General features: G+C 37.0%; 2 protein-coding genes across 3 annotated transcripts in view; both read left to right on the top strand.

Annotated features, from left to right (window-relative positions):
- Positions 1-4,310, top strand: part of LOC141439328 (fibroblast growth factor receptor homolog 1-like) — a 97,058-nt gene extending 92,748 nt beyond the window's left edge. For both annotated transcript variants that reach the window (XM_074103612.1, XM_074103611.1), the window contains exon 15: positions 149-4,310. In XM_074103612.1, the coding sequence (XP_073959713.1) occupies positions 149-359 (211 nt within the window). In that variant the 3' untranslated portion in view covers positions 360-4,310. The remainder of the gene's footprint in view (positions 1-148) is intronic.
- Positions 4,311-6,506: 2,196 nt separating this feature from the next.
- Positions 6,507-24,980, top strand: LOC141439331 (fibroblast growth factor receptor homolog 2-like). Its single transcript, XM_074103616.1, has 13 exons — positions 6,507-6,567; positions 8,163-8,300; positions 9,373-9,507; positions 10,550-10,731; positions 11,814-11,949; positions 13,550-13,800; positions 15,129-15,372; positions 16,019-16,208; positions 17,754-17,862; positions 19,293-19,489; positions 20,501-20,638; positions 21,807-21,913; positions 24,175-24,980. The coding sequence occupies exons 2-13, from the start codon at positions 8,192-8,194 to the stop codon at positions 24,240-24,242; spliced, it is 1,866 nt and encodes a 621-aa protein (XP_073959717.1). The 5' UTR covers positions 6,507-6,567; positions 8,163-8,191; the 3' UTR covers positions 24,243-24,980.
- Positions 24,981-26,525: the final 1,545 nt, after the last annotated feature.

Raw genomic sequence — 26,525 nt, 5'->3', positions numbered from 1 at the left:
TTGGTATACCAGATAAGATCTGCACAGACCTTGTCAACCGCACGGGGTGATACACTATTGTTATTATTTATCATTGTTAGCCTATTCTATCCCACTGCTGAGCAAAGGCCTCTACATACAAATTAAATAAACTATCCTCCTTTTCCAGTTATATGATAATGCGGGAGTGCTGGTCCTTTTCCCCGGGCAACCGGCCGTCGTTCGCCGAGCTGGTGGACGACTTGGACAAGATTCTAACAGTCACTGCAAACCAAGAGTACCTGGATCTTGGTTTGCCTCAGCTGGATACACCTCTGTCCAGCTACGACGGCTCTGGTGACGAAGAGAGCGACAGCGAATATCCCTTTATCAACAACTAAAAGTCAAGCTAAAACTCTGAATTAATATTGGAGCAGAGATATATCATATTAAAAAAAAACTTTATCTGTGTCTGGCACGGTGACAGATTCACGTCATATCTCGGCCTGTATACGTTCCAGTGCAGGGTACAGGATGCCTCTTAAAATAAGAGGGCTCCGGCCATAGTTCCCACGCGGGTCCAGTGCGGATTGGGAAACAGTAACAGTTAAGTGAGCATGAACCACATAAACTTAGCAGTTGTTTGTGATTATGAATATGTGGTTTGGTGTTTTTGAGAAACGGTATTTGATTGTTTTAGGCATTACTTTGCTATTTAAACAAGAAAAAAAGTAGAAGGAAGCAAGATGAAATAGTGTAGTTCATTTTTAGGGTTCCGGAGCCAAAATGGCAAAAACGGAACCCTTATAGTTTCGCCATGTCTGTCTGTCTGTCAGTCCGTCCGCGGCTTTGCTCAGAGACTATCAATGCTAGAAAGCTGTAATTTTGCACGGATATATAAGTAAACTATGCCGACAAAATAGTACAACTAAAAATTAAAAAAAAAATTTTTTTAGGGTACCTCCCATAGACGTAAAGTGGGGGTGATTTTTTTTTTCATCCAACCCTATAGTGTGGGGTATCGTTGGATAGATGTTTTAAAACCATTAGGGGGTTGCTAAAACGATTTTTCGATTCAGTGATTTGTATGCGAAATATTCAACTTTAAAGTGCAAATTTTCATTAAAATCGAGCGTCCCCCCCTCCCCCTCTAAAATCTAAACCAGTGGGTGGAAAAATTTGAAAAAAATCAGGATGGTAGTAAGTATATCAAACTTTCAAGGAAAACTATAACGGCTAAGTTTGCTTGAGAATTATTAGTAGTTTATGAGTAAATAGCAGCCTAAGGTATAAAATATACCTAAACTTGGAAGATTCCGTATAAAATACGAAATCCTTAGAAAAATATTACTTAATTTTTCCGTAATGGCTACGGAACCCTATTTTGGGCGTGTCCGACACGCTCTTGGCCGGTTTTTATAAATTGCTACGGATTGTTTCTGTCTAGCAGTAAGAATACGCCAACAAATGTATAACGATAGGACACGATACTAAGGGCCTACGCTAGCAGGCGCGGGTACACTGCGCGGGCGCACGCCTGCGGGTGCGGGTGTAGGTAAGCTCCGTCGCTCGCGACGTGTGCAGTCAGCGCGACTTATATACTATTTTTCAATAGACGTCCGTCCGCTTCGTGCCGTGCAAACCGCGTCAGCTAGCCTTAGGCTCTAAAAGCACATATATATGTATCGTCACACTATTCGTTTAGATGTTAGTGGTTAGCAGATATTTTTGAATGCTTTGTCCTATCAGATAATTATACTCGTAGCCATTGACTGTAAGTTGAGAACCGGGAAAGGTAAGGTGTGGGGTGATCACACATAATCGTTCGACCATCACACTTTTGCTCTCTTGTCTCATTACAATTTACAAAACAATGTAAAAATTGCACGAAAGTACGGTTTCAAATGAGCAATTGTTATGTCAATTGCGTAAAAAGATATAAAATAAAATGTTCCTTGAAATACAAATTACGTCATGATTTAATGTGAATGTAAAATTGCGGTCACACGGTGGAAAGTACGTTTTGCGCATGGTTTATGATAATAATTTCCACTTATTAAACAGAATATTAATGAAACTGGAAAGTTTGTATGTTTAATATGTATTTAAGTATGTATTGGGACATACTTAAAAACACAACACAAGATACAACAATATGATAGGAAACAAAATAAATAAATATACCTACCTAACTATAAAAAGAAAACACTATCTAAGAGGCAAATTTTGAAATTTTGTTAAATTAAATGTCTTTTGGATTATTTTGTTTCTCATTGAGATCAACTTCCCACCTGATGATATCATGGCCCAATGATGATGTGTGTTAAATTACGCAAATACCTATGTAATATTATGTTATTGAATTAAGTAATTTATGACTGAATTATATTTTTTATTACACTAGGTATAGTAACCGTTGCTTATAGATTTGTGTGCCATTAAAAAGGCTTAGTTTATTATTTTTATTTATGCTCAGTTGCTTAACTGTAAAATTGCATAAATTGTGTGCTATATAATTAGTTAAATCTTTGATGAGAAATTTTAGGAGCGAACACAGGTCTAACGCCGCAAAGTTTGTCATATTTGTTTTTTTGTTGTTGTTTTGTTGTAAAAAAAGACTTCAAATTTTTTAACCCTAACTGATTGAAGTCAGAGAGAGAACCTTAAAATATTACTGTCTACTGAAAACTCGTATCTTTTTGTTACATTGAATTTGCAAGCTATTAATGAATGACGGTGTTAGTTATTGTAAATGAAAAAATATTGTCTTCATTGTGAGGTTTATGGTATATTTTAGTATCATATCAGTTATTATGACTATTTATGTAAATACTGTTTCTTGAGATTTAAATACAGACATGTGTGTAAAAGTGTCAAAAAGGGTTTTTTTTGAATTTGACACACAAAAAAAGGAGATCAAATCCATGACATTGTGTAAATTGTGAAAATACTTTGGTAATAATAACCTAGAATCTAGTCTGCAATGTATAAGATCTTGTTAATAAAAGAGTGTACATATTTATATAACTTACATTGTAATGTGCGCTGGGGTAATTTCACAAACATTATAAAATATATAAAGTGAGTACAATACACGTGATTTCGTAGGGGACACAATAATTATTCAATGGTAAAATTTCTTACCACTTCTTTCAATATTTTAGACTATTTGAGTTTACCCCAGCAACTTTTTATTTTATTTTAGATGTGGTCCTTAAGTACCTAAGAGCCTTTTCTATGAAAGAAATTGTACAGAATAATCGAACAAGTTTTACATTTTTGAGGCGCTTTATAAGGACCAGTACAACGCATTTTACCACCAAATATTTTGTTTTTTGTACTTAAATATTATAAGTTTTGTTTTAAGAACAAAAATAGTATTATACTTTATTTTGTATAAGATTATGTCAATGAGATTGATTGTAAATAGTAGGTAGTCATATTTTGAATAAGGTAATGAAGTATTTAAGCATCACTATAAAATAAATAATAGTATATTGTTTTAATTTCGCTGATCCTACATCCTAACAAAACTTTGGAACAGATAAACAGTGCAAGCATTTCTTTTTAACTTTATATTTAGAACCAAATGCCCAACCATATGCCCAACTCAATATGCTACAACCAATTGCTTTTTTTAAATCACAATATAATATTAGTGATAAATAATATCACTTTTTTATTTCATTTTGTAAAAACCAAAGAGAAAAACTGTAACTACATATTTATTTCTTTGTAAAAACAAACAAAACTTTCATATGAATGAACTGCTTCAAGACTAGGACACGAATAAAAAAATGCTAGTATTGGTTGTGCTTTCCTGTTTATTGACGTCAATTATATGTTTATGCAGATTGTGTACCTATATATGTAATAATATAACTGAATTCTAAAGGAAAAAAACAACGTTTGAACTTCAACTTGAAATGTTATGTCAATCTATAAAATTAAAGATGTATTGTGATGAAAATAAAGACCAGTTTTTGGTCTCATTATAATTTAAGCCGTAGGACGTCCACTGTTGGACATAAGCCTCCCCCATAGACCTCCTTTTTGGGCTATATTCTTAATTTTTTTTGCCGGTCTTAAAAATGACTTGACTTATAAAAAAAAGATTCACACCAGGGCAGTTGCCATTATTAAGTTCGAGCAAAAATCGATAAAAAAATATATTTCTTGTATAAATTCTTGGAATTTAACATTCTAATTCTCACAAAGGTACCAATAAATTGTAAAATATGTTTTGTATATAAGATAGGTAGTACCTACACTAGTGAATGTTGTTGAAGGAAAAAATATGTCATACGAAAAATACGTAAACTATATTGTTTATATTATATGAATTATTCATATGGGTTTGTTTTATTTTTTACCTCCTAGATAAGGTAACAATTTCGAATTAAAAACATGTGACAAAGGGCCTTGTCTTAAAATATAAAAAACTTACAGACGGATTGAGAACCTCCTTTTTTGAAGTCGGTTGAAAAATCTTTGTAGTTTGTACTTAAACAAAGCACGTAGCTTATTACTATTTAATATATGTATTGTATACCTATATTTAAAAATGAATCTCTATTTCTCTTGGTCACGACAAAATCTGAAAACGACTTTACCGATTTCTTTTATCTTTTGTTTTAAATTTTCTTCAAAACTTTGTAGAAAGTAGGTACTTACGGAAAAAAAATAAGAAACTTGTGCAAAGAATTAGAAAATTTAAGAACACACAACTATATGACATTTTCTTATTTCCTAAGCGTGTTAATTTACAAGCTAGAATTAGGTAGGTAGAGTAGAGACATGAAATTTGGCCTGGGGTTTTTAAACAACATTACAACGATAATATTGAATTATGGCATCTACGAAAAAAGGAGGAAGGATTTTCATTTAATTGTAGCTATTCGTTATGGCTACTTATCCGAAAAACCAGACGGCGGAAGCGAATTTCCTTAAAGCGAAGAAAGGTTAGGGTGGAACTGCTCCTCATGCCTTGTACGGTGGTTAAGCGGAGCAATGCAATGTTCGCGAGACATCGGATTATATAATATGCATATACAAATTTTATAGCCTGTGTCCTACTTGTGTCACTCCGACAGTTATAACAAATCCAATGATAACATGAGGTATCAATGTTAAAGTACGTCCAGCCGTTTAGGCTGCAGCGGGGACTAGAAATGGTCATACACACCCACATATATACATACATACGCTCGAAAAACATAACCCTCCTTTGGGCAGTCGGGTAAAAATAAATAAATGAGATACCTGTTTAGGGAGGTTACGCTCTTAGTAACTATCTAGGTACGCTATCGCGCACCCACTGCGCGGGCGCACGCCTGCGGGAGTGGGCGCAGGTAAAATTCGTCGCACACGACGCGTGCAGTTAGCGCTTCCATACTATTTTTTCATAGGTGTCCACCGCGTCAGCTAGCGTATGCCCTTACAGTCATCATCACTTAGCTTCCTATACCTTCCCGTTACTAACCGAAAAATGCACGCATTGCAAATAATAAAATCTGATGTCTACTTATGAGTGGGCAATGTAATTTTTTTAAGTAATTTCCGATTCTATTCCTATACATTTATAATAACCAGGCATAACCCGCTTCGTTAAATTCCAAGACACACTGTTACTAACCGCAATTTAAGGAAAATATTCATTTATCTGTTTAAATTCACAAGTACGGAAAAGAACAGTATTGAAACAATTAATTAGTAGTTTTCAGTCTTATTTAGCCTGGCAGTTAAATTGTAATTCTGGTTCGATAAATTGGGTGTGCTCTTGGGAATAATGGGAAAAAAATCTTTATTTATTTTCAAAGTCAAAGTCAATATAGGAGTCTACTATAATATTGACTTTGTGTTTGACAATAATGAAGATTTTTATTTCGGACAACCAAGAGGTCAATCATTGTTAATTTACAAAACTACATAATAGTTAGTTAATAAACTAAGGTTAGTATAGTTTTGCAACTACTGAGAAATAAAAGAATTAAAAGTAACAATCTCACTGCGGTTACCACATGCTTGAAATGCAGCATTATTTTAAAGCACTTTATATGCTGCAGCGGGGACCAAAGAAATGGACATATTGATATTAAAATATTGCCAATTTATTATTTCAAATCAAATTTAAACACATGACTTGTATATATTTTTGAAATCTCTTTTTAAATCCCTTCATTTTGATACCATACTCGATAGGTTTCAAACTCGCAATTTAGCGCCAAAAAACTGCCATTTTGATTTTTCAAGAATTTAATGTACTCAGTGTCACTTGCGTCATCAAGACAAATCCAACGACGTATCATTTATCAAAATCAGTTCAGCCGTTCAGTAGTTACGAGAGGGTATAGGAATAGACGTACATACATACTTGCATACATACGGGTCAAACACATAACCCTCCTTCTTCGCCGTCCGGTAAAAAACATGGACCTATCATCTGGCCATAAAGTGACTGAACCCAAAAAAAATATTACAAAGAATTAAAATTAGTGTGCCTACTGCATTCAGAGACATTGTGACATCCAGTGATTAATAGAGTATTACACCATATTGTCATTATTACTCTGTTCTTTTGTTCGGCTGACGTTCCAATCGAGTAATGAGGTAAGTGGACATTATTTTATAAAAGATACTTACTTACACCGCTGGCTCAGCGACCCGAAGTGGATCTGGCCTCCGATACAATTTTCCACCTCCATCCAGTTTTTTGCGTGTAGGGCACGGAGGTCTATCTCCACTTCTTCTAACCAGCGGTACTTGGGGAATCAACCGGACGCCTCCCCGCGGGCCGCCCCAAGTAGGCCCTCTTCACCGCTCTGCCAGCCGACATCCTTACCAAGTGTCCGAGCTAACGGAATCTAGCACCGTTGATATTAGGCTCAGACACTGTGTCTTCCAACTCTGGATTTTTGCGGATCCACCAACTACCATCTGCCCTCGTATCGGCCACAAGATCTTACGGAAGATCTTGTTTTCTGCATCAAGCACGAAACTAAAGTACCTAATGTATTTTTTAAAGTATTAACCTTAGCGGTCCCCCGACACCGACGACGCTTAGATAAAAAAATATGACTACATACTTATACTAAATTAACTTAGGCTAATTTTGCGGGAAATCAGCATAGTCCCCGCGGGATAGGGATTAACGAATTCTTCGCAGATGAAGTCGCGGGCAACAGCTAGGTAGTGCATAATTATTTTTTACTTTTTAATTGTCTTTTTTAGCGGAATTTTTATTTCGGGCGTTTTTATTTTTATTTTTGCTGGCGTTTTTTTAATGTCGGGGGTTTTTTAAATTTTTAATTTAAGTTTTTATTTCATGTTTTTTAAACTTTGATATATTATTTTTTTTAAAAGTGTACTAGTGTGTTGGATATCCTGGCTGCAGCATCAGCTCATCTTGTTGCCACCATTGCATTGTATGTAGAATCAAATACTGATCAAAAGGAATCAAACACGACATATCTGCTATTATTTTTTCAAGAGTATACTGGTGTGCTGGATATCTTGGCTGTAGCATCAGCTCGTCGTGTTGCCACCACTGCATTCTATGTAGAATCAATTACTGATCAAAACGAATCCAAACACGACATATGTGCTATTATTTTTTATAGAGTGTACCTACTAGTGTTCTGGATATCCTGGCTGCAGCATCACCTCATCCTGTTGCCACCATTGCATTGTATGTAGAATCAAATACTGATCGAAACGAATCCAAACACGATATATCTGCTATGGTTTTATCAAGAGTTTACCTACTAGTGTTCTGGATATCCTGGCTGCCGCATCAGGCCGAGAATTCCATAACCTTGCATAGTTATATAGCATATATGGGTGTTTCAAATTTTAGGTCCCAAATATGTTTGGAAGTAAATTAAATACCCGTTATGCGTCTAAGATTCCTACCGCAGCGAACAAAAGAGCTGATGATCTTGAAACGGCTGAACCGATTTTGATAAAACATCACTAGAACTAAGAACCATCGCTAGAAAACCTGCTTTCAAATAAAAAAACCGCATTCAAATCGGTCCACCCGTTTAAGCGCTACGGTGCCACAGACAGACACACATAGCGGTCAAACTCAAAACACCCCTCTTTTTGCGTCGGGGGTTAAAAAGGGGTCTCGACAGACGGACATGGACAACAAAGTGATTTTAAGGAAAAAGTGGAATTTAACATTTTATAAATTTCCTTTTCAGATCCGTGTTTGCTGCCAGTGAGTTTGGCAATGATGGCGTCTAAGTCTAAACTATCTGGACAAAAGGAAAACGTGGTCCTAAAATTCATCACATTTGCGACAATATTCTCTGGATTTGTACAAATATTATGGGCCTTACGTAAGTCCTAGTCTCTTGCACGTTCAAGTGTAGCTTTATAAAAGTGAATTTTTCTGCAGTGGTAACTGCATTTACCTCAGCCGTTTTTGAAATGTTGAACTTGTTTCTAATCACGTTCAAGTTTTGTAATTACGATACGGCATTCGTTTTCAATGTGTTCTAGTTACGATATATCGAACAAAAATAAAATGTATTTGTAACGGGAAATTGTAAATATTACATAAAATCTGCTTAAAAAATTCGCGCGATGGTGCGTAATGGCCGAAAAAAAGTATCTTATGCACTCGGAGCATTTAGATACATTATAAATAGCATAATGCAACTGCACTCGTAGTTTTGCGCATGATTACTTAATTAGTAATATAATTATGTATATTAAATGTTTGTGTTGTTGAAATTGATGACGTTCTTGTCTGTTTTATATTGTTTATTTCCTTAATGACAATACAGTTTAGTTCGTTGTTAATGAGCTTATTAGCATAATTAAGATCCAAACCATTTTGAATGATTGTCTATATAGTTCAATCTTAATGCTATTGATTTATTCATATTTAATTCTGTAACTTTTTAAAGCTCGTTGGTTGAAAAAGTCCCTTAGAAAAGATCTGAAAAGAAATTATTGAAAAAAAAAAATATATTCAAGCGTTTGCGGCAGACTAAAATGCGATAAAAAAGTAATTATGAAAAAAAAGTGATTATGAAATTTGTAACATTTTAACAATCTCGCTGCTTCGCGCGGGTGTAATTTTAGGGAAAGAGATGCTAAATGTCATGCTACCGCTTTTGATTATATATAATATTTACATTTTTTTCCCTAATTAAATGTGATTGGGTAAGTATCTCATCTATAAAGTGATCATTATATAATAGACTTATATCAATGAAGGGAGAGGCTGCAATAAAGATCCAATTAAGGTGCTGGGTCTGTTTTTTTAGAAGTAATTATTAAGTACTTTTTTCCTTGCTGTTTCCCAACCATATCGGGTTTAATTGCGGAGTTGCAAGGTAAAATGGACCTTCGCTAACTAACGCCTGAATCAATTACTAATATCATTAATTATTAATATTTCAGAATCGCACATAAACACAATGAGTGTAATGGATGGAAAAGATGTATCTCTATCTGTGTACGAAGGCAGTGAGGGCATTGCGTCGTGTGGTCCCTTAGGGTGTTTGAATATAACAAACATCAAATTTCTAGTTGGAGGTAAGTCCAAAGTTTCCTCAAACTTGTTCAAGCTACTCCAGTATAGTCAAGGCCGTGGTTTATTTGTTCTTCTGTACAGAATTAAGTCAAGAGAACAATTTAATGAATCATGACTTAGTACCATCTAACTCGCAGTAGCGTTGCTATGGGAGGGCTAGGCGGTGCCGTTCACAGGCACTCACGCTCAGGAAACCCTGGGATTCTAACCTAAAACCTAACCAGAATATTAAAATAACAAAAAAATAAACTTAATAGTGTCTTAAGCTCAAGCAACGGCAAGAAAGAGAAGACAGCAAGCATAAATTTGGAGGTATAATTTTTTTTTGCACTGAGTCCCGGGCTACTTTTCTTCCTGCCTTGAATACGTTCGCCGAGGCTTGCAGAGTAAGATTTTTAAAAAGACATTAGAGACGCTCGTTCTCTTAGGATGCGCGAGGATCATCATCATGTCAGCCGAAAAACGTCCACTGCTGGACATCGGCCTCTCCCAAGGCTCTCCACTCAGACCGGTCTTGTGCTTTCCGCATCCACCGCGATCCCGCGATCTTAAACAGGTCCTCGAACCATATTGTTGGAGGCCTACCGACAGCTCGTCTCCCAGTCCGCGGACGTCATTCGAGAACCTTCTGACCCCATCGGCCATCAGTCCTGCGAGCAATTATTTCAGTGTGGAGGTGGAGGAACTGCATGAACACGCATATTTTGCTTAAACTTAGCTATCATAAGGTCGCGGGTGAGCAAAGAAATTAGAAAAGAAAAAAGAAAGCGACTTAGTTATTGTCTCTGAATGAAGCTGCGTTATTTATTGTAAATTATTTACCTATATAGACTTGAAATTTGGCATACTTATGTTAATCTGGTGACAATACAATAATCTGGCAGTGAAATTCTGATAATCCAGCCAGGATCGTCCCCGCAGGATGGAACTCCACAACGGTTAATGGCATCGACTTGAAATTTAGTACGGAAATGTAGTTTGGATGACAATGCAAGTACAGTCAACAAAAATGATTTTTTTAACAGAAGCTTATTATGTAAACAGATGATGCCATTGGCTATATCAAGGAAGGTCCTGTAAACCAAACAATAAACCACACCCAGCCGGCGACATTGACCTGCCGACCAGAGGACCCACAAGATACGATGATATACTGGATCCGAGCTTACTCCAGATTTACTAAGTTTGATCCGAAAAATTTTACGGTGGAAGGAAAGTTTATAAAGGTACGCAAACACTTTTGCTAAAGCTACTTGAGAATACACTGCGGTCCATATCATGAACTACAAGTCGACGCACGTAAAAAGAGCTCTGGGTGGCTAGTGGAGGGGATACGTTTGCTCATCTGTCAGTCAACTAACAAGCCAATGGCATGACGGCCGCGCGCGCTCCTATGCCCCCTCCCGCGTCCCCCACTGCTCCGCCGCCAATTTGGTCCGTATTTCGCTCACTGCGCAGGTATATATATCGCCAGGAGCTCTTTTTACGTGCGTTGATTTGTACCGTACTTGCTAGATACGTACCCCACAATCATAGCATACTTTAGTGTGCGTAGCGTTGTTTGCTAAATAAAGCAGCAAAATAAATAACAGCAGGTAAATTTAGTTTCATCTCCCTTGCTACGGCTTGGATCTAATTAGATCCAAGCCAAGCAAGATACAATACCAGCAACCAGGGGTATTGCAGATGTTTATGGGCGGTGGTGATCTCTTACCATCAGGAGACCCACTTGCTCATTGCCAACCAGTCGAATAAAAAGAAAAAAAACGTGATAAATACTTATCCTGAATTTTTTCAAATTTTTCCACCCACCGGTTTAGATTTTAGAAATTTTGCACTTTAAAGATGAATATTTCGCAAACAAATCACTAAAGCGAAAAATTAAAAGACCTATCCAACGATACCCCACACCACATGGGTTGGATGAGAAAAAAAAAACACACCCACTTTACGTCAATGAATTACCCCTCATTTTTACATTTTTTTATTATACCATTTTGTCGGCATAGTTTACATATATATCCGTGCAAAATTACAGCTTTCTAGCATTGATAATCCCTGAGCAAAGCCGCGGACGGACGGACAGACAGACAGACATACATGGCGAAACTATAAGGGTTCCGTTTTTGCCATTTTGGCTCCGGAACCCTAAAAAGCAATTTTCTTGACGTCTTGTTTTCTATCTGTCTCTACTATAACTTAAAATGTAAATATGTATGTGCATTGTACACTTCTTTTCCTTTTTATCACGGAGGTAATTTGTGCGGTATATCATGCATAAATTATAAGTACTTACAACGTTTTGCAGAATAATGTATTACTTAGTGAAAGATACAAACTTTTCATCGAGAACGCGACTGGCTACAATCAGAGATGGCATGTCTGCATCCTTGTCAAGGAGAACATTACTGCCATCGCCTACGGATACTTGACAGTTGAAGGAGGTAACATAATCATATAAAATATGTACTTATAAAACTGCCTTTCTCTTTTTTATTTTCTTTAACGACCAGATAGCCAAGTGGTCAGACCTGACTATGAAGCTTGAGGTCCCGGAATTGAAAATACAAACTGAAATATAGATGCACAGAAAAAACAGAAAAATAAGACCATCACTGGGAATCGAACCCAGGTCCTCGGTAATCCGTACCGCGTGCTATACCGCTACACCACTGATGGTCAACGGTACCGACACGAATTTCCCTATGCACCTAATATCTCAGCTTGTGTTTCTTACTTAGTCACTTAAGCAGCGACGCTAGCGACATCTATGCCGTAAGCCCTCAAACTTTTTCGGCATCGGCTTTTTTTGAGGTCCCGGGTTCGATTCCTGGTCGGGGCAGATATTTTTATGAATAATATACAAATGGTTGTTATCGGGTCTTGGACTCATATATGTATTTATATATCTTCAATGTTTCACTGTTTTTCGGATAATAATCAATCAATCTCTGGAAAGGCTGGCAACGCACCTGTGATAACCCTCATGTTGCGCGTGTTTATGGGAGGCGGTGATTGCTCCCTATTAGGTGACCCGCGTGCTCGTTTTCCCCCTCTTACATAAAAATAAGTACATGGGAGACCAAAATAGTTAGCCAAGAGATAAGATCAAGCTAAGTAGATCGATTTTTCATCCCGAAAACCCCTACATATCAAATTTCATCGAAATCGTTGGAGTCGTTTCCGAGATCCCCGAAATATATATATATATATATATATATACAAGAATTGCTTGTTTAAAGATATTATTAGAAAAATCGAATAATAATAATCAATAATTAATCGAATAATTAATTATGTGGTTTCAACCTTCGCCTGACTTCTTATATGCAATCAGCCGAAAGACGTCCATTGCTGAAAGCCCCCCCCCCCACAGTTGCCCCTTACTCTCGCGATGTCATTGGCCCACCTAGTCCACCAGTTGCCCTCAACTCTCGCGATGTCATCGGCCCACCTAGTCCTCCAGTTGCCCTCAACTCTCGCGATGTCATCGGCCCACCTAGTCCTCCAGTTGCCTTCAACTCTGGCGATGTCATCGGCCCACCTAGTCCTCCAGTTGCCTTCAACTCTGGCGATGTCATCGGCCCACCTAGTCCTCCAGTCCCCCTCAACTCTCGCGATGTCATCGGCCCACCTAGTCTTCCAGTTGCTCTCAACTCTCGCGATGTCATCGGCCCACCTACCGTAAAACGAGGCTTCTTTGCTCCTCACTGGGTAACTATGCTCCAGTTCTGTATTTTGTTTAAATGTCTTGCAGGTCGAAGTTCCGGTACCCGATACACTTCCCAATAAAGTGACAACACTGAACTTCAATTTTTGCTTCGATATTTTCTTTTCTTTTCCTGTCAGACGCCGTACAGTGATAATACAGAGTGTAATGATAATGATGGGGTAAAAATACACCAAACGCCTCCTAGTATGAATTATGAATGAAATTAAATTCAGTAGCATAGTTACCCAAACGCGATGTCATCGGCCCACCTAGTGGAGGGCTGCCAACGCTCCACTTCCTCAGTAAAATCAATCATACAATTTTATCTACAGACCCAGATAAGTCACACTATCAGGAGGAGAAGCCTGATGATGAAGATTTACAATTAAAACCAGATAGAAAAGGAAGAAACCAGGATCCGCTAGCGCTTATCATAGCTGGTAGCGTGAGCGTCATAATGGTATTAATCACAATCATAGGAGTTACTGTGTACAAAAGACAGAAGAGTTCAAACGTCATTGTGAAGTACTGGATGAAGAAAATTGTAGTTGAAAAACCTCTAGTCCCGGACTCCGATGGCTTGGTAAGAAACTTTATAAACTATTCCCTTATTAATAGTTAAAAGAAAGAAGGACAGAGAAAAAAAAACAACTTATTGACACAAATGCACAAAAAGTAACTATGTAAATAAACAACATATTAAGTTCGTGACAATAGGATGTCGGCCACAGAATATATTATTGATGTCGGCGTCAGCATAAGCCACTGGCCCCATAATACTACGAAGTGCAAAATTCGAACTTCGTATCTTGCAGTCCTGCTGACGCTAATATTATTTAATACGAGAGTGACAGAGACGGTATGATACGAAATTTGATTTTTCGAATTTCGTAGTAGCCCCCTGGTGCCGATTAGAGAGGCCAAGAGAGAAAGAAAGAGAGAGAGAGAGATAATTATATTCAAATCCATTTTGCCGATGTCAAGTTTAAAGTTCATTTATTTAAGACAATACAAGATTATCCATAACAACGTTGGTTTAGTATGTATGAAATGATAGTTAATGCCTATGTTAGTTAGTGCCAAGGGCTCAAATTAACAATTAGCACAAATAAATATTTTTCAATAGACAAAGGAATATTTATTGGTCAAAAAAGATTTTTTTTACAAAAAGTAAAACCGACTCAAAAAAATAAATAACAAAAAATGGAACCGACCACAAAACCCTTAAAATATTTTTCTAGGTACATACTCGTAGGTCGATTTTACTTTTTTGTTAAAAAAATCTTGTCAAATCGTATTCAAACTATTGAATCCAAACAATTAGGCTGCACTGACCTGTGTGTCTATTCTAGCATTTATTCAGAATAGGTACAATCTTTTCTAAGATTAAGCCTTAGTGGGATGGTGTAATTTTTCTGGTAAATTAAAAAAATTCAACGGCTCAACTCACTTTTAAAAGTCCTGACTATTAATCGTAATTTGAACCGTTGAAACGTCCGAAAAGATCAGAATTAAGCTAGAAATACACTGACGGCGGAGGCGGAGCGGTGCAGCGCATTTGTAATATTCGATCTAACGTAAAAGAGGCCACACAGAATACCGCGCCACGCTTATTTGCCGCGCGTTATTCTGTGTGGCGGTACCTACCACCTCCGTGCCGCGCCGCACCGTCCGCCTCCGCCATCTGTCAGTATGTTTCTAGCTTTAGTGGACTGTTCCGGCTAATTCCGATGTTTTCGGAAGATCTTTCTCAAAGGTGTGTGCGTTCATGACGGTAGCGCCCCCGCACTGCAGCGCACTAGCTCAAGTCACTTACGTTTCATTTTTGTAATTTTCCAAATGTCTCACGAGAGCCAAAGTAGCATTTTTATTTTTAGTCTTTGACTTCTTGAAATGTTTCTAAACTTTCAGCTCATGCCAATAGTAAAGATAGAAAAGGTAAGGCTAACGCAAACGGGGATCGAAGGGAATGACTACACGTTGATGTCAGAGTACCAGCTACCGGTGGACACACAATGGGAAATCCTGAGGAGTCGGATGTCTTTCACTGGCAAAGTGCTTGGAGAAGGAGAGTTCGGGAAAGTTGTGGAAGCGGAGTGTGATGGGATAGTCACTGCGGATGTGAAGACTGTGGTAGCTGTGAAGAAATTGAAAGGTTAGAAAATAATTTATCAGAACACGTATCATCATCATCTCGTCCAACAATGTCCCACAAAAGCTGAAAACCCACTTAATTGCAGAGTGACCATGCACTTACTTTAATACTTTTGGTTTTCAACAGTCAAAACAACTTAAATCTCACTAATACTGGTATGATATACTCGTAGTAGCCTTAACTAACCGAATCCGGTAGGGTTGGTCCTGTTCTTATCTCTATGGGATGTAGACTACTGTAGTAGTATTAAGTCTATCTTTATTCTGTATTGTGGTTCTTTCGAGCGAGCTATGGAGAGAGCTATGCTCGGGGTTTCTCTACGGGATCGAATCAGAAATGAGGAGAGATACGTAGAAAAACAAGGGTCACCGACATAGCCAAGCGAATTAGCTCGTTGATGTGGCAATGGGCAGGCCATATAGCACGGATAACAGATGGCCGTTGGGGTCGAAAAGTATCGGCCACGATCGGCAAGCGCAGCGTAGGACGTCCACCAACGAGGTGGACGGATGACCTGGTTAAAGCCGCGGTTTCACGGTGGATGCCGCTGCTAACCGAAGCGACTGACGGTCTATAGGGGAGGTCTATGTCTAATAGTGGACGTCCTACGGCTGAGATGATGATGATGATGATGGGTTTCTTTCAGAGGATCATTCCGACGCTGATGTAACCGCGCTGGTGTCAGAGATGGAGATAATGAAGAAAATTGGCAAGCACGAGAATATCATAAGCTTATTAGGTTGCTGCACACAGGACGGGCCCTTCTATGTCATTGTAGAGTACGCAAGCAACGGGTGTCTACGAGAGTACTTAAAGAAGCACAAACCGAACAAAAAGTATAGTACCAACTTAGCTAAATTAACAAATAAATATAAATAACACGAGACAATTTAACATCAATTGACGTAGTCCCAAAGAAAGCGAAGCTTGTGTTATAGGATACTGAGCAACGGATATTATATGATGTACTTCTACGAATAATAATTCTCTTATTCGTAGATGTACTTAATAATGCGGGCATTTCTTCCCTAATTGGAAAAACGTGTTGAGATAAATGTCAAAGAAAAATGTATTTGTTTAAAAACCACCATATTTTTAATCCTGACTAATATTATACCAAAAATAAAACTACCTACATACCTATTTAATTAAAATTTGTCAAACCCTAAAATCAGTCCCCTGACAAGTCCCCAGCCCAGAATTTGATAACTACCAGATAATATTAGCCATGGGTTACAATTTAGCAAGATTTCTCTATTGAACTTAAAAAGATCGATGATAATAATAGCATTTCAAGTATTATTTCACTTAATATGCATGTCTTTTTATTAACATTTTAAAACCAACATTGTTCCAAGAGTACAGAAACAGTAGTTACCCTGTTGCCTGATTATGATTAATATAAAAATAATTAATAATATTATCATTTGTGCATACATTTATATAGGTTTATACCTACACACTAAACAACACTGTAGTTATGGTGCAAAACCATTTTTACCCGACTGCAAGACAAAGTTGCCAGAGGACTATTCAAATTTTCCAATTAGTGCAGGTTTTGCAGGTGGTAGGACCTTGTGCAAGGTCCGCCCGGATTGCTACCACCATCTTGCTCGCTAATCCTGCCGTGAAGCAGCAGTGCTTGCACTGTTGTGTTTCGGTGTGGAGAGTAAGACAGCCGGTGAAATTACTGGCACTTGAAGTATCCCTTCTTAGGCCTCTAGATTGGCAACGCATCTGCAATCCCCCTGGTATTGCAGGTGTCTATGGGCGGTGGTGATCTCTTACCATCAGGAGACCCACTTGCTCGTTTTCCATCCAGTCAAATTAAAAAAAAAGTGTAGAATTACCCATGCATTTTTAAATAAATGTTAAACATCGAAGACTCTAAACAAAATTCTTATTTTTAATACAAATATTTTCCCCGATCGAGGTACGAAGTCGGGACTTAAGTCTTTGTAGTAAGGTTCAAACACTTGGCTATCCTCGTTAAAGTAGGCTGGCTTACTCAACCTGTAGGAAGGTATTAAATATCGAAAGCACTACTGCTTAGCGTCTAATATAACTTGCCTTTACTTTTTTTACTACCTTTCATTAGAATTGTACTCGTAATATAATTTATATTTTGAAAAAAAAAATACTTACTGCCAAGTCTCTTGCGCAACTTTCTTGTTGGCAATGATGATCTTTCTGAAAGCGCTGGTTGTATAAAAAGTCGCATGTAAAAGAGCCCTTAGCGGTCTGCTTGTAATAGACGTTTTGATTTTGAAACTAAAGTCCTGGTGCAGGGCAAGCCCACGTTGCCCTCCGTCATTATAACTTCAGAATTGTATGGTTTAAATATGCTTCAGTGGTTTTGATGCTAATTTGTTTATTGACAGAAACAACTCCAACGAAAATCTGCTGCTCAACAAACGACTGACGCAAAGAGACCTTATCGAATTTTCACTGCAAGTGGCAAAAGGGATGGAATACCTGGCATCTCGTGGCGTAAGTATCTACCTTGAAAACCAATGAGCTACCTTATCGTTGTTAGTTAATCAATTCTCTATAGACAGACACCATTGAATCTGTCACCAAGATCCCTTATAGTTGCTATAGTATAGTATAGTGATACACTTGCCAAGCGGCCAATAGAGACCGGTGGAGGAGGATCGCGAAGGCAGCGACCGCAGCGATGGGTGATGCCTCATGTCCAAGACCCTGTATCAAGAGTTTCCGATTTAGAAGAAGCTAATGAAGTGTTATGGCTTCCGAGCATTGAGATAGCCAAGTGTGTAAAATAAAATGTATTAAATAAATAACATAGAATTTGTAGAAACAGTTAAACAATCACATTTGAAAAACACTAACTTAGACTATGGAAGTGTGTACTAACTAGCGAGTTTCCTGTCGCAATCGCAATATTAAAGAAATAATAATTATTAATAGATATAATAGTTAGTATAACATTTTAATAGTAGATCTTTTTTTCAATAATTGAGACAGGATTCAATTTTCCATTTTTTTATTATTTTTATTACAAGCTTTCATTTAACTTGCCCTGTTCGTTTATTTGTTTATTAGCTTTTGCCCGCGGCTTCGCTCGCGTTAAATTCGGGGTAGCAAAGATTTACTTTCTACGAATCTTTTTTTCGTGTTTTGATTGATTTTACGGAGGATTATATGGAAATACCGATACAGACAGACGTTGTTTCAGACAAACGGTGCGTCAAAATAAAAAAAAAACAACCGAAATAATCATCATTCATACAAACTTTGAACTCCTGTATTCAGGAGTCGAATTTCAGAAAACATTAAAGTGCCTACGTATTTCTTTTGACCGCAACTTCGTACGCGATAGTTATAAGATAATTCCCGCGAGATAAAAATAAGTAAATTCTGTAGAAAGCTACACTGTCCCCAATTGAATTGAAACAGGCTTCTTTATCCCAGGAAATCGCAAAGTTCCCGCGATTCGGGAAAGAAAGCTACAAGTTCTTAAGTGACATTGGCTACCTACTTTTTCCTCGGGAAAACGAAAAATTTCCGAGAGATCGAAGAGACTTCTACATTTAGGGGCTGTTTCACCATCCATTGATTAGTGTTAACTGACGGTTAAATGTGATGCCGTCTCTATTTGCTTTGTTCGAATACACATACATACTTAACAATACTTGAAAACCACAACTTTCACGGAATCAATACATACTATACCTATATTACTTGCATGCGCAAAACGTCTTGTGCAAAAATTGACTCAAAAACTGTTTGGCGTCCAAAAGCCGTTTGTTCGTTATACTGTTTGTCGTCTTTAACGCACACGCTTGCTTGTGCAAATTGGAATTTGTGCAAGTATGATTGAGCGAGTAGCCGGTACCTTAGTGCGCCTATTTTGCGTGAGCCAGGAATCAGTTGTCTTGTCACTTTTGTTTTTCCAGTGCCTCCACCGCGACTTGGCAGCGCGTAACGTGTTGGTATCGGCCAATTGTACCCTGAAGATTGCTGACTTCGGCCTGGCCAGAGATGTGCGGAACAGTAACTATTATTACCGCAAACGCACGGCAGCCAAGCTACCTATCAAGTGGATGGCACCAGAGTCTCTCAAAGACAACTTGTACACTAAACGCACTGATGTGTAAGTTATCCTTTGCTTTATTTATTACAACCCAATTTTTACGCGCGGCTTTGTTTTAAGTGAACCATTACATTTGGCAATAGAATACGGTATTTGACAACTCCTGAATTTGCAATATCCTATTATTATGAAAATATAGATACCGTAAAACGGGCTGAGTAGGGACAAAATTGAAGTTCAAACCTCGATAAAAAGTATTTTCATATGTGGTATGAATTTAAGTTTAATAATGCTTATCTGTCGTTTAATTTCATATTTTAAACAATTAAACACTAAAATATAGGCAAATCCCAGCTCACCCCGTAGTGGGATCAGAAGGGATAGGAAATAAAAATGAGGATAACAAATTACCAGAAGAAAGGAGATATACCATAAACTGCTTCAATTTTGCCTTCTGGCCCCAACATTGCCTGATTCCATTTAGAGTCGATAACTTAGCACTCTTATAGGTTTTAAACTTTTATCTTCACGGAATTACTACGGGGGATAAAAGTTTAAAAACCTAGAAGGGTGCTAGTTATCGACTCCAAATTGAATCAGGCAATGTTGGGACCAGAGGGCAAAGTTGAAGCAGTTCACGGTATGTCTAAAAATATAACTAAACTACTTTTAGAGCAAGCTGAGCAAGAATTTTTAAGCAACAAGTGAAAACACAAATATTAGTTCTATCCCTACTCCCCCCGCAATCCCTTTTCACCCATAGAAAAAAAACGATTCTACGACGATAGAAAAAAAAATATCGCTCTTTTTAAGACTTTTCGAATCCGTTTCGTCAACTCAGGGACGTGTTTCAGGGATTGTAGCAAATCCCTAAACAAATATGATGGAATGAAAAAGCGAGTTGCCTTTTTTGGGTGATTTTGTTATTTTACTAAACAGATTCAGGGATTTCATCAACTGACTGTTTTTTTCTAGGCAAATGATACGCTACTTTAACATCCTCCGTGATTTGTTCATATCCTTTACAGATTTGTTATTTACTTAATATATTTCTTCGCTTTCTTTTTTCAGATGGTCCTTCGGAGTTTTGATGTGGGAGATAATGACCATGGGAAGCACGCCGTACCCCAATGTTTCAGTCCATCACTTGTACAACTACTTGAGAACTGGCAACAGAATGGAAAGACCAGCCGGATGCAGTGCTGAAATGTTAGTGACGATTATGACAATGTGTTTCTTAACTTTTAGTTATAAGCATGTGCAATGGTTAGAGAAGCTGACTATGAAGCTTGAGGTCCCGGGTTCGATTCCCGGCCGGGGCAGATATTTGTATGAATAATACGAATGTGTGTTCTTGGGCCTGGATGTTTAATATGTGTTTAAGTATGTATTTATCTATATAAGTATGTTTATCCGTTGCCTAGTATTCATAGTACAAGCTTTGCTTAGTTTGAGACAAGATCAATTGGTGTCAAGCGTCCCATGATATTTATTAATGTATGTTTTATTGTACTATATTTAGTTGGTTTTATTAAGGTTTATGTGATGCGCAATAAAATCCCTAGCAACCAATAGGAAGAGCTAGTTCAAGATCGTAGCAAGTGGCGGGGCCTTGTTCACAAAGGTCAAATCCATCCTATCTCATGTTGTCTAACATCTGATAGCATGGTGTATGGTTGTGTTGCTCTGAAGATGAGCTCTGGTTGAGTTCGAAACGCGTCAGTGTAGTGCTTATGGTGATTTTTCACCGGCGAGGCGAGACGAGACGAGGCGAGACGAGAATTGTAATTTGTATGCATTCTCGCGCGCCCGCCGCGGGCGCTGCCATACAAATTTCAATTCTCGTCTCGTCTCGTCTCGCCTCGCCGGTGGAAAACCACCTTTACAGTGTGGAGGTGAAGGAGGAACTTGCATGAACACGCATATCTTGCATAAACGTAGCTATCATAAAGGTCGCGGTTGAGCAAACTAATTATTTTAGTTCATTGATATGGACCTCCGCAAAGGAATGCCTGATTCAATCAAATTATTTATCTTATTTATTTACATTAGAGTTTTAAAGTCAGCTACCCAAAATGAAAGAATGTCATGGATTTTTAGTACTTACTTTGTGTTTTGAAGCCGATTTCAATGAAACAGAAATAAGTAAAAGCATCTTCCAAGCTACCTTATATATTCACGTACAATGTACACTATAATATATTGTATATACTAACAACACCGTATGTATATTGTGTTATATTTTGGAACTAATGAGTATGGTTGTCAATAGACTTCTACCAATAAAATTATCAATTAGCAAGCCATGTAGTTCACCAAATCAATCACAGATGGCGCTGCATCGAACAGCAGTTTAACTTTCTCATACAATTTTCAGCTATATGATAATGAAGCGTTGCTGCTCCTTCGACCCTGAAAGTCGGCCCACATTCTCAGAGCTGTCGAGATCCTCAAAGCTGTGCTGCATGTCGACGGCAGTGTACCGTAAGTTAATGTTTTGTATTTCATAGAGTAATTTTTATAATTACTTTCTCCTCACTGTACATAAATTACTGTTCGCCTATCTTTATACCCCGACGCAAAAAGAGGGTGCTATAAGTTTGACCGCTATGTGTGTCTGTGTGTCTTTCTGTGGCACCGTAGCTCTTAAATGGGTGGACCAATTTGAATGAGATTTTTTTATTTGTAATCAGGTTTTCTAGCAACGGTTTTTAGATAAGTTTCATCAAAATCAGTTAAGCTGTTTTTGAGATATTGAAATTTGAAGTGACAAAGTCGGGGTTTTCCAACTTTTTGCTGGTTATGTTATAAGTTTTCCTTTTCAACGCAGGTTAGCTTGAAAAGATCCCTTTTAGGGATAAGTTGGACTTTGTATGCTTTTGGTTGTTGTTGTTTTTTTGGATTATTTTTGTGTTTTATGTACAATAAAGGCAAATTCCGTACAGATTGGCACTTGTAATTTTTTCTTCGTGTTTTACACAGAACAAAAGTATTTTATTTATTGTAGAATTGGCCCTGCTCTCGTCTCCCGAATTACCCTGTACTATTTACTACAAATAAAAATTAATCACAATGCCTTAAGAGGCTTAAGGCTGACCAGGAATATAAAAAACCTGGCGCGAGAGCAGCACTTCTACGTTTCATATTGCAACATTCTTTACACTTAGTGACCATACGATACCTACCAGTCATATTGACAACGGTATCGACGATGTTATTTAAAGGAATATTTTCTAATCCCTCAGACTTTGTCTACGACAAATATTTATATACATTGAATTTTTTTGCCTTCCAAGGCTATGGATAATTTTCGCCATTAACGCACAAAAACTAAAATAAAACTTTAAAACACCACGCGCAACAACGTTAAACTTTGACAGCAATAGACAGTTGACATTTTATTTTGAATTTAGTGTAACCAGTGCAAGAAATTAGTTCTATTGGTTTACCGCAATATGGCCAAGTTTTTTTATAATTCTGGTTAGCCTTTAATAACTTTTGTTTTAGTAAAATCATGCGATGAGCCCTGATGGCTATAAGCACGTGTCATGTCAGTGGCGTATGGGCAGGGATCTACTCCTAGTGGAGTTCATCTCCTTATATTTTTGTGGTCAGTTTATATATTCTATCCATCATGATCAAAGATGTATCTTTTTTAACCGACGAGTAAGTTTTGGTATTGTTTGTTTCCCCGTAAGTAGGTTTGGATGTTTTTGTAGTCCTCCTTTGTATTTATCGCCACAAGAAGCGATTTCTTCCTTGATTGTTAGCATGTCGAGGATATCGGAAGCTCTGTTCTGTCCATGCGTTCGATATCTGTCTCAGTATACTGTTTTGCACCCTTTGCATTATCATGACGTTGGAGACACTAGCAATGCCATAGTTGTATGCCATATATCCAAATTGGCTTTATCATGGTTTTGTAGATGAGAATCTTACTGTCCATAGCCAATTTTGAATTTCTACTCATAGCAGGTCTTTGTACTTTAAGGTAATCTCATCTGATCTCTCTTTGTTTTAATGTTTCTGCCAGGTCAATCTTCGATCCAGGTGCATACCCAGGTACCACGGTGTCCTGATGAGGAAGTTGTATGCCATTTAAGGTGACAGGCCTACAATCTTCTGTGACATGTACTGATTTGCCTACACCAACGGCAAATATTTGCTTAGATAGGATCTAAAAATGTCAGAACGTGTGGGCAATAAGGTCTTTATTATATACAGCAATTCGTTGCGCCATACGCAAGGTCCGCCGGATTGCTACCACCATCTTGCTCGCTAATCCTGCCGTGAAGCAGCAGTGCTTGTACTGTTGTGTTTCGGCGTGGAGAGTAAGACAGCCGGTGATATACATATATACGAGGTAATAGATATACGAAGTATCCCATCTTAGGCCTCTAGGTTGGCAACGCATCTGCAATACCCCTGGTGTTGCAGATGTTTATGGGCGGTGGTGACTCTTACCATCAGGATACCCACTTGCTCGTTTGCCATCCAGTCAAATAAAATTTTTTTACGAGAAATGCCGATGAGCGGTATTCCTTCATCTCAAATGACTTTTTAACTGTCCTGCAAACTCTGTGCACCTGTTCTAATGTTGGACTGTTCTCTCCGGAAGTTGATCTGGTGATTGAAATCGATATCGATCTTAATATCTGCTGGCCCAACTCTACCGTTCAGCAGTCCAGCAGTTGCCGATTGGTTTGGTGATGATTCCTAAAATATAAAAAACTTTTTTGTTTTAGGATACACGAAACGACGGAAAACAAGAATCATTATCACTGAAATTATCAAGAAAATGCATAAATCGTAAATCAAGAGTTGCCATAAACTAAAGACACTTTTTGCACTACACATTTTGGAAGGTGTTTCAAATTTAATCCGGTATGTTTCAGTAATTTTCATTCAATAAATACCTCTGTGAACCTCTGCATGATATTATGTTTGCACCGACGTAGCTGTGACGCAAGGTTTAGAAGAAGTAAAGTTTAAAATTCACTTTCGTAAATGTTTCTAGGATTATTTGTATTAAGTAAGATTAAACAATTTTTCTGTATATCTTCCATCGATGTTCAAAGTGTACTGCGTCAACGGTGGGGCATTTCGAATCAAAAATACCGATGAAAAACCGTAGCCCGCCAACTATCTAATGAACGATTTTGGTATCAATTTCAGTTAATCAATGATAAATGCTTTGTGTAAAAAAAAATATAAAAATAGCCACTTTATTTTACTAGAATTAAATAAGACTACAAGCTAGGCTACTCTACAACTCATCAACAAAGTAAGATAAGATAAGACTTTATTAACAAAACAAAGACACACACAAACAGAAAAACACATCAACGTACACATAACAGATCGTGATAAAAATTGAACAAAACAAGTAGGTAACACTGTTCAATAAAAATAGATTATGTATGAAAGCCATGTGTTCTGAAAGAAAGGTGCTGACTCAGCATAAAGCTGTGCAAGCCGCAGCGCTGGTATTCTGCCAGGACCTGGACGTTAGTAAAGTAGTTTTTGACTTTTATTTTATTACTTTAAAATAATAAAAGCCCTTTTTTCGAAATGAGTTTAACATTACAATTTTTTATATTTCCTAATGTCATTTTTAAATTACTGTTCTATTTTTATGTCTTTACAATTTAATAAATAAAATTATATAACAACCTCAATAACAATAACCACACCTTTCAATCGACTAAAGAGCAATACATATCGTAAAATTATTGTTAAATGTTATTAAAACGGTAAGAAATCAAAGACTAAGAGGAAGATCAAAATGTGATTACCTACCATATTATTATGTCCTAATCCTAAACCTAATTCGGCGTTTTTCTCAAATAGCGTAATATGTATGAGCGCAAAAATATAATAATAAATTGCTAATCGAAAAAAATAAACTACCTCTTGAGCCTTTTAAGCGAAAACTTTACAACTGGTTAATAAAGAAATGTGTTTATTAGTGTGTCTGAATTTTGTCCTCAAAATAATATAACTTAGATTAAATATTAAATGTTGTGATACAGCATAAGTCTATGTAAGTAATTAACTGGTAAAGATGACATTTGAATTCACTACGTTACTTATTATTATTATTTTGGATAGTATTGGATTTCACATTAATTTAATACAATTTTTTTTTATCAGACTTATTAGTGATTAGACTATTATTACTCGTACTTAATTCTTTAAATTTCATAATTGTATGTTGTTATTATTTGGTACATTTGACATACATTTTTATATATATTTTTTTTCGGAACTATTATTAATCGAAATGTTATTATTATTGTATTGTATTAATTTATTAAATGAATATTGTACGCCTCTCCGAGGCAGGACATGATGTGCTGTGAACTAAATTTATGATTATCTTCTATGTAAAATTCATGACCATGTTATAAATATACCTATTGAATTGGATTGTTTTTATAGTAATTTTGATTTAAATTTAAAGTTTTTAAAACTATTAAGATAATTAGAATAAAATATGTTGGATTAGAGAAATTCTGATGTAGTTTTATTTTAAAGATTGACTTCAACCTAATGCTGTCTCGCTTCTCGCTCGACTATACTTACTCTATTCCAACGGCAGGCGAAAAAACTTACTATGGACAACCTTTCGCATGTATAGTCAACGTCATTCTAAAACATGAATACAACAAGTTTTATTGTCTTGAGTGAACACCTAACAACCCACATTTTGAAAGTTTGTACTAAGAGCAAATGATAAACAACTGCATCGAACAAAATTATGTATAGGTACCTCTTTAATGTTCGCTTTATCGCCTGCCGTTGGAACATAATAATATAATATTTAAAAGATTCCGACCACATTCATTCATTTGAAAACCTCATCCTTTTTTGAAGCCAGTTAAAATACATTACTTGCCTGTGCATACACAAACACACATAGTTCGTTTCGAAAGGATGCCAGTTTAATAAAAGTAAAAACAAAGGCAACGTTGAAGTTTTTACAGTTTTTTTTATATTCCTTTCACAATGTACAATATCGATTATTTTTCATAGTATTTACAATTTGAATAAAGTGTATCGACTATATTGATTTTGGTAATACATTTAACATCTC

This window comes from Choristoneura fumiferana, chromosome 20 (genome assembly GCF_025370935.1).
Source record: "Choristoneura fumiferana chromosome 20, NRCan_CFum_1, whole genome shotgun sequence".
Classification (NCBI taxonomy): domain Eukaryota; kingdom Metazoa; phylum Arthropoda; class Insecta; order Lepidoptera; family Tortricidae; genus Choristoneura; species Choristoneura fumiferana.
Note: the sequence above shows the minus strand (reverse complement) of the source record. Positions and strands in the feature narration are given on the sequence as shown.

Excerpts from the sequence above, each read along its gene's own strand:
- LOC141439331 (XM_074103616.1), top strand. The coding sequence starts at position 8,192 with ATGATGGCGTCTAAGTCTAAACTATCTGGACAAAAGGAAAACGTGGTC. Across the intron at positions 9,508-10,549 it reads CATCAAATTTCTAGTTGGAG|ATGATGCCATTGGCTATATC; the intron begins GTAAGTCCAAAG and ends TTATGTAAACAG. Across the intron at positions 20,639-21,806 it reads GCCGGATGCAGTGCTGAAAT|CTATATGATAATGAAGCGTT; the intron begins GTTAGTGACGAT and ends TACAATTTTCAG.